The sequence below is a fragment of the Manihot esculenta genome, chromosome 15 (assembly GCF_001659605.2).
Source record: "Manihot esculenta cultivar AM560-2 chromosome 15, M.esculenta_v8, whole genome shotgun sequence".
NCBI classification, from domain to species: Eukaryota; Viridiplantae; Streptophyta; class Magnoliopsida; order Malpighiales; family Euphorbiaceae; genus Manihot; species Manihot esculenta.
In genome coordinates this window covers 18,643,942-18,652,793 of record NC_035175.2, presented here as the reverse complement: position 1 = coordinate 18,652,793, position 8,852 = coordinate 18,643,942, and the positions used below count along the sequence as shown (strand labels likewise).

General features: G+C 32.6%; 1 protein-coding gene across 1 annotated transcript; it reads right to left on the bottom strand.

Moving 5' to 3' along the window:
- Positions 1–319: 319 nt before the first annotated feature.
- Positions 320–3,220, bottom strand: LOC122721913 (probable protein phosphatase 2C 74). Its single transcript, XM_043951018.1, has 3 exons — positions 3,174–3,220; positions 2,138–2,336; positions 320–520 (listed from the first exon to the last, which is right to left on the bottom strand). The coding sequence occupies exons 2-3, from the start codon at positions 2,321–2,323 to the stop codon at positions 398–400; spliced, it is 309 nt and encodes a 102-aa protein (XP_043806953.1). The 5' UTR covers positions 2,324–2,336; positions 3,174–3,220; the 3' UTR covers positions 320–397.
- Between the last annotated feature and the right edge of the window lie 5,632 nt (positions 3,221–8,852).

Below are 8,852 nucleotides of genomic sequence, written 5' to 3'. Positions count from 1 at the left end.
GCTAATTTGATGTCATGGTAAATTAAGTATTACAAAATAGCGACCAATCAGAGACCATTTTTTGATCGCTAAATTTTGATCGCGAAATAATTGTTGTTTTGATCGCTATTTCATTGTTATTTGATCGCCTCAGGAAAAAGCATTTGGTCATTATTTCGTTGCAAATTAATAGTAAAATCAAAAAAATATTTGTTATTTAATTTGCTTTTGTGGCTGATTAATCACTAATATTGACCCAAAAAATTTCACAGCTTGACTTTTTTTTGTCGAATTCACAGCTTGACTAAATTCCACAACAATAAGATAGTTAATGAAACAATACAAATGGACCTTAATTAGTTCTCTAAGACGGCCAATAAAAAAAACCATAACTCTATTGCTTAATGTTGACTAGATCCTAAGGTATCATCATGTCCTGAACCAACCAATCAAATCCCTCAAGCAGCCCCTCCCCTGTGTATGCGCTACAGCCCACGATTTTCCAATGCCTGGTTTTGTCCATATTCTCCAGGTTTAGTACCTGCAGAAGTTTTGCAAACTCCATTTTAGAATTTCAAAAGACGAAAGCAAGGCTATAAATAAGACATAATAACTTTGGAAGAAAAGAAAAGGGAAACTAAAAAATATATGCATATCAAGTCACTTCCGTAATCATTAGACAATGAAATATTCTTTGCCCCGTTCTGATCAAATATAATAGGGTTTAAAGTAGAATAGGAAGAAACAGAATACACGTGCCTAACATAATTAATAGCTGCTGAAACAAACACACCTGATGACATAATTGAGAAAGCAAGATTCACAAGTTGACACATATGCTCAAATATCAAATTAAAATTCACAACTACATTGGGAGAGTGAATATTCCAGGACAATGAGCAGCACAGTTTCAAATTAAACAAACACATCTGAAATCACAATTTCAAAATACTTGGACAAAACAAATCATACAACTCAACATATCAAATTTTACATTGATGACCACTTAAATGCCTCCAATATGGACTATATTAGTCATAGATAGGCTACAGTAAGGATGACGTAAATCAGATTGATTATGCAGGTCAGATTGATCATCAGGAAGTTAAGATAATATTGCGCCTCACCCTATATGCAAACAAAAAGATCTGATTAATCAATAAAAGAATCAAATTTAGCAATACAAATGATTCGAATATCTTAAAATAGCTGAAACAGTTCTCAGCAGTGTAATTGTACTTTATAAGTAGTGGTTGAAGGCATAGTGAAGCACAATTATTCAATCAAGCACAATAGTTGAAAACGATTTTATATCACTCAATAACAATAGTCTCCAGCTGCATAAAGTACCTCATGCAGTGTAATGTGCAGGACCAAACCTAACTTGTGAAGAAAATCACCAAGAGAGAGCGAGTCAAACAAAGAACAAAGGCAAATTAAGGAAATTGCATTATTTCCTTTAATTGTCATAATCTAAAACTGCTAAATAGCAGAAAATTTGCCCTATTTATAGAGCTTAAGGACCTAATCAAATTAGGAATAGAATTACATCTAATTATAAATATTAAATAAATTAAAATTAGGAAATAAAAATAATAAATAAATAAAAGTTAAAAATAAGACAGGCTGCTAAATTTCAAAATTAATCTCAGCAACTCAGTGTCTTCAACACACTAAATGCTGACCAACTGGCAGTAGACTTCTATGCCCCACATGATAGGAAACAAATAAAGCAATTGCATCGTCATTGACTATTTTGCAGGAAGAAACCATAAAGATGTAATAGGATAAACGAATAAATAAAAGAGTGATCAATAAATAAAAGATTGATCTCATGTAATAAATAAATTACAAGTCATTTGGGTTTTAATGCACATTGCAGGAACTTCATACATAGAGGTAAACTAATCTTTTGATTTTATGATAATAGGTTTTGAACCAATTCCTTCCTTAGCAAGTTTGACTAAAATTCAAACTACTATTAGATTGACTAAAATTCAAGAAACATGATATTTTTATAACTGCTCATATGCAATCTAACCATGAAACACAGGAAATAAATAAATGATAGATAAATCTATTTGATTTCCGATCAGGCCATCCCAATGATAATATAATAAAGAAAAAATGAAGCAAAGTAGGTAAAGAAAAAGCTAACCTCCCAAACAATCATGGCATCCTGATTGGTCCCTTTCTTGCCTTGTTGTGTAAACAGTGAAGCAATATTGCTGGACCCATTTAAGAACAATCTCCCAGGAATCCTATGAAGCCGATTGCAAACATGGGACGCGATAAAGCCAGCAGCCCCAGTAATGAGGATGTTATTTGGCTTATATGTAGCCATGCCAAAATAATTTCTACAAAGAAAACAACAGAGGAACTATATCTCAGTACTGATTGCATCCATCTAAAATAAGTGTCTATATATATAAAAACGCAGTAAACAAGAGAAATAGGGGTCCACAATTCCCAATATCAAGCAAATAAATAACAGGCAAGTGGCACAGCTGTCATTCTACATACCAGAGGAAATAAGAAAATAAATAATAGGCCAGACTGAGGACAAGAGAGAAGCTTGTGCACCCTGATTAATAAAATAACTATGAAAACCTCATTTTTTTTAAAAAAGAAGTTTCAGCAACAGAGGAAGAGAAGAAAAGAGACAATCCAACTGAATCAAACATTTAATGTAATGTACAGAGCTTATCATTCCTTGGGAAAAAGGGAAAAGAAAACGCATGAAGAAATTTAAAAAGTTAAAATTTCAACATTGACTCCTCATTTGCAGGCTACTCAAAATCTAAATAAATTGCAGAAGAACCATGATCAGCACAGATGTACATTCCCAGTGAAGCACAATACATCAAGATCCCATCCCAAATGATTAGATCCAATACAATACACATCACAGATCCAAGAGTGAAAAGAATTATCAAAATCCATTAGAAGGAAAGTATCACGAATGTGATTCGCAATAACATTCCCAGTTCTAGCTTCTTAAAAAAATAGATATAAGTAAAATTAAGCAAGAAATGTGAATTAATCAAAGCTAAATAGCTGAACACAACAAAAAATACTTCACATTAAGCAACAGATCTAAACAGAAACAACAAATAATGAGTTGGATCATAGACTAACAACAAAAAATTAAAACTGCAGCAGATCACAACAAAGAGAAAGAAGAATTGACTCACAAATCCAAGAGAGCGAGAGAGAGCGAGCGAGAGCGAGAGAGAGCGAGCGAGAGCGAGAGAGAGCGAGCGAGAGCGAGAGAGAGCGAGCGAGAGCGAGAGAGAGCGAGCGAGAGCGAGAGAGACCGAGCGAGAGCGAGCGAGAGAGAGCGAGCGAGAGCGAGAGAAACCGAGCGAGAGCGAGAGAAACCGAGCGAGAGCGAGCGAGAGAGAGCGAGAGAGACCGAGCGAGAGCCAGCGAGAGAGACCGAGCGAGAGAGAGAGAGCAGGGAGGAGAGGAGAAGGGGGAGTGGGTGGAGTGGGTGAGGGATGCAACGTGATTTTAGAATTAGGGTTTCAATATAAAATTATATTTTTTAAAATTAACTTAATATAATAGATAATAATAATCTAAATTGAGTAGAATTAATAATAATAACTTAATTAGATATACAAATACACTGATAAAGATATATAATAATAAAAAAAATAATTTATAACTTAACTAAAAAATATATTTAAAAAAACTATTAGGACTTTTTATTTTTAGAAATGTATTAGTTTTCAATTAAAAATTAAATAATTTTTTAAGTTATTAATTTTTTAAGTTAATTTTTCAATTAAAAATTAATTACTTAATTTTTTAAGTTAAAATAAATTAATTATTTTTTTAAGTTAAAATTAATTAATTAATTTTTTTAATTAAAATAATTAAAGATTTAGTCATATTTTATTCCTCTTTAATCATAATATTTAGATCTCACAAACCTCAGAAAGCACACATCTGAAATCACAATTTTAAAATATTCATCAGTGACATAGAATATACGTAAAATAAATTGTACTAAAAATAAGAATATATGTAAAATTATAAAAAAATATTTTAACAGTATATTTAATCTTAATTTAAAATTTTAAATAAAATAAAATTTAATTTAAAATTAAATTAAAATTTTAAAAATAAAATGGTCGCTGATGAGTCGCTGATTGGTCGCTGTTTAGCGATTAAAAAAATTAGTCGCTAAATATGGTCGCAAATTACAACATTATATTCCCGCCTAAAAAGTTGTCGCAATTTCGTCGCAAATATGGTCGCTAATAATTCGCACCATTAATTCCCGCTAGATTTAGCGACCATTTTATATTTGGTCGCTAAATAGCGACCAATTAACTACCAAAAATTGGTCGCTAAGCTTTTTATTAAATAAAAATATTATTTCATTCATTTAGTAGCAGAATGGTCGCTGATTGGTCGCTATATAGCGACCAAAAAATTTGGTCGCTAATTTTGGTCGCAATTTTACAGTTTTTTTGTAGTGAGTCTTTTTTGTCAAACAACGGGACTTCGATCTAACTTTTCCGTTTACTCCATTCTTCATCGAGGTTTTCCAGTATTTCGGGATAACTCCCCGGATGCCAGGGATTCCTCCTTTTGAGCCATCACAACAGCATGATGAGACTGGGCTACCTCAGAATTCGCCTTTAGAGCCTCGTACTGGTGGCGGATCTCATCCCTCTCCCTCTGGACCTCTTCCAGAGAAGACAGCTATTTCAGGGCTTCTTTACAATGAATATCTGCTTCAGCTGCCTTCTCATCCGCTCTTTTGAGAGCATCCAGGGCATATGTCAGCTCTGCTTGTAAGGACTTCGAATGCTCCTGAGCCACAGCCAGATTGCTTCGGGCGTCACTGGTGGCAAACAGGTTCACTACAAAATAAAAGCGGATTAGTAACGGAAATTAGTAACGGATAATATCGGTTTCTAAATAATAACGAAGTAGTAACGGATATTAAGATAGAAAACAAATTAGTAACGGATTATAAAATCCGTTACTATTCCGTTACTAATTTTTGTAACAGATACAAATCCGTTACTAAATTGTTTTAATTTTCACTATATAGTAACGGATATCCAAATCCGTTACTGAAGTGCAATTCGTTAACATATTTTAGTAACGGATTATGATATCCGTTACTAAATTATAAGTTAGTAACGGACTAAATCCGTTACTAAAGTTAAATTGCTAACTTAAAAACTTTCCTCTTTTTCTCCCCCGTCATTCACACAAAACTCTGAGCTCTGCTAACAAATTAAATCCCTAGCTATATCAATCGATCCCAGCTTCCTCTCTTGGTTCATCGCCGGCGGAATTTGATGCCAGACCAGTTGACGCCACTCCCCTTGGTTCATCGCCGTCAACCGTCTCTTTCTTCCCTCCCCTCGATTCATTGCCGTCTCTTGCACCCCTCCATTTGGTACATTGCTGTCTTCTATCAGAGATTGGTTCAGATATCGTGTTCTTGCTTTCAGACCAGTTGACGCCTACAGACCCCTTTCTTGCTTCCAAAGATCGCGTTCATCTCAAATTTTTCTTCTTCTTCAGTCTGTCTATAAAGGTAAGGATATTAGGGTTTTTCTTTTTTATTGTTTTAAGATTCTCTGCTTGTTTTGGTTGAATTAGTTGTTAATTTCTTATATACAAGTTCGCTTGATGTCGTGATTTCGCTTGTATTTGAGTAGTGATTTAAGTAGTGATTTCGCTTGAACTGGGGAAATATAAAGGGAGGCGAGGCTAGGGAACTGTGTAAAGTTAACCTGCAGAATTTCTCTGTCTCAATCTTTCCCTTTATTCTGTTTTATGAGGCTAGTGGTAGCTGTTGAAGTTGAAAGCGAATGGCTTTCCCCACCAAAAAGAAAAGTTGGATCACAATATTCTAACTTTTAAACTCTAACTGAATCCCTGTTTAGGTAAATAGAAAATTTTGACAGCTCCCACCCATTTCCTTTCCTGGAATATTGTGGTCTTCTATTTGTTTATTTTTAATTTTGTATTTAGCAAATGATTCCCAAATGAAAAAACATGAAGGGTGGTGGGTTTCTGGGCATGGGGTAGTCCACATGCTTTCTTTCACTGCTTTTGGGAGCATACAAGGGCAAAGGCTCTGTTTAAAGAAAATTTGAATTTAAATGAGCAAATTATTCAAAAAAACAAAAAGATATCAATGCTATGTTTTGCTTTCTTAAGCTAAAAATTACATTTTAGGATGTAGTCTTATGCCATTTAATAATTAATTGATTGATTGGTTGGTGATAGACAAAGCATTTAGAACTTGCACTGTCTAATTTGTACTTTGCAATGCCTAGGCCAGGCTGCTATATCCATGATTCCAAGTCATTTGTCTCATTTGAGAAGAATGGAATTGAGGTTACCCTTTCTTCTCTTGTGATTTTAGATAAAATTGCAAGGTTGATTTGATGCAATCCCATTAAATATCTTTCGTTTTCACTATGTCCATTGCCACTGCAGCATGTGTCAATTGTTGATATTATATTTCAAGTTTCTGCTTGATTAGTTGATATTCTGGATGAATAGCTGGCCATGTTAACACAAACCCCACATTTTGAAGCTGCCCTTTTTTCTCCAAGTATTGGCAGGCCAAGTCTGTTCCCATGTCCTTCTCTGATCTCTACCAACACCCATCAATTACCCATTTGCAGGAAGAAAATCACAAAGAGCCATCCTTTTCTAAAATCTACACAGTAGTGCTGAGCTTTCATATTGATTGTGATGACTCTCTGTGTCCCCTTTCATGCATCCAAAAAAGAATTAGGGAAGCCAATACGGCTCTATCGAATAAGTAAATGAATAATTGTTCATTAATATTGGAAAGATTATTTTAATTTAATCAAAATCAAATCACCAATATTAAATTTAGTGAATAAAATTATGATAAATCAATCATACTACTTTTGGAGATTAGATTGGTGATAAATCAATACAGTTCCCAAGCAACTTCAATTTAAAATTAAATCAATACTTAAAATAACTGTGGCTTATAGTCTGTGGCTTAAATTAATACTTAAAATTAATACTTAAAATTAATTAAATTAAAATTTAATTTAATTAATTAATTTTAATACTTAAAATTAAATTAATTAATTTTAAAATTAAATTAATTAAAATTAAATTAAATTAATTAATTTTAATACTTAAAATTAAATTAAATTAAATTAATTAATTTTAAAATTAAATTAAAATTAAATTAAATTAATTAATTTTAATACTTAAAATTAATTAAATTAAAATTAAATTAATACTTAAAATTTATACTTAAAATTAATTAAATTAATTAAATTAATACTTAAAATTAATACTTAAAATTTATACTTAAAATTAAAACTTAAAATTAAATTAATACTTAATATTAATACTTAAAATTTATACTTAAAATTAATACTTAAAATTAAATTAAAATTAATTAAATTAAAATTAAATTAATACTTAAAATTAATTAAATTAAATTAATACTACTTTTGGAGATTGGATTGGAGATTATTTTTAGTATCATTCATGGTAGTCTGTGGCTTATTTTGCTTTCTTTTCTCTCCTTATGCTTCCTGTTGGCTGCTGCTATTGTTTTTCCTCACTTTAACATGGATATGCTTATGTCAAAACTTTATAGATATAAAGAGCAAAAGAATAGCAGACACCCTATACATTTGATGTTAAAAGTTGACATTGATTGAAACTATATATGAATGCCTTTTTAGTGAGCATTCAAGAATTTGAGTTGAACAAAACAGGTATTGTTTAGTCTATGAATGCCTTTTAGTGAACTCTCTCGTTCATTTCAATATAGTATTCAAGTTAATAATTGCTCAAACTAATACGAACCAGCAAACCCAATCACATGAGAATCAAGGAAGCAAGGATCTATTGGTACTCCCTAGTGGACTAGTGACAAGGAGCAAAGCTAAGAAGCTTGAAGCAGCTATGAACTTACACATTCAAGAATAAGTAACACAAGAATTGACTGAGCTTGCCTTTGGCAAATGTCTCGTGAAGCTTGAAGACACACCTAAACTACTCACCTTGCTTAAGGTGTGTAATGGAGATAGCGCTGTCTAATTTATTCAGCATTGATATGATGGGCTTGCTATATTTTTATGATTTAACACTTGTTTTATTTTAGCTTTGTTTGGGCTTGTATTCTGGCCATATTTTATCTTTTAAGTTTTAGAGTGTTGGGCCATGTTTTGGGCTTATGTTTTAATACTTATACGTTATTTTAGTGTGTGATTGGGCTTGGGCCTTAGGTGTTTAAGTCAGACCCAAGAAGAGTGTTTAGGGTTTTATTTGTTTTTCTCCTTACTATATAAGGATAAGAAACAATTGTAAGAGGCAGCTTTTAATCAAACTTTTCAGAATTTCTTTCATGCCTTTGGCGTGTATTGCTTTGAGTGAGAGTGAGGATTTGCTTTCATCAATTGCACCAGGAATCTTGGCTAACTTATCAACTATTCGTTGTGGCGTTTGTCGGATTCTCATCTAAATCCTTCGATCATTGGTGTTTCAGCTTTTCTAGGTTTGGGGTGCCATAGGAGGTGGGTTTATCAAATCTTTGGATTCCGTATCTACTTGTGCGTGTGGGTTTGAGGCTTGTGCCATAGGGTTCCGCGTCATAAACCATATTATTTAAATAGCTCCATATATCAATTTAGTTTTTCTAGATGAGGATATCGTTCTGACCAACTCATTATTTATTATTATATATTCTAGGTACAATAGATACAATATGCCTTCTGATAGAGGTTGGATGTATGCAAGACTAAAAGATGGTCTACTAAATCCTTTATTCCTTGAAGGATTAAATGAATTCATATCAGCTGCCAAACAGTTTCCAGACTGTTTGAATGGAGAAC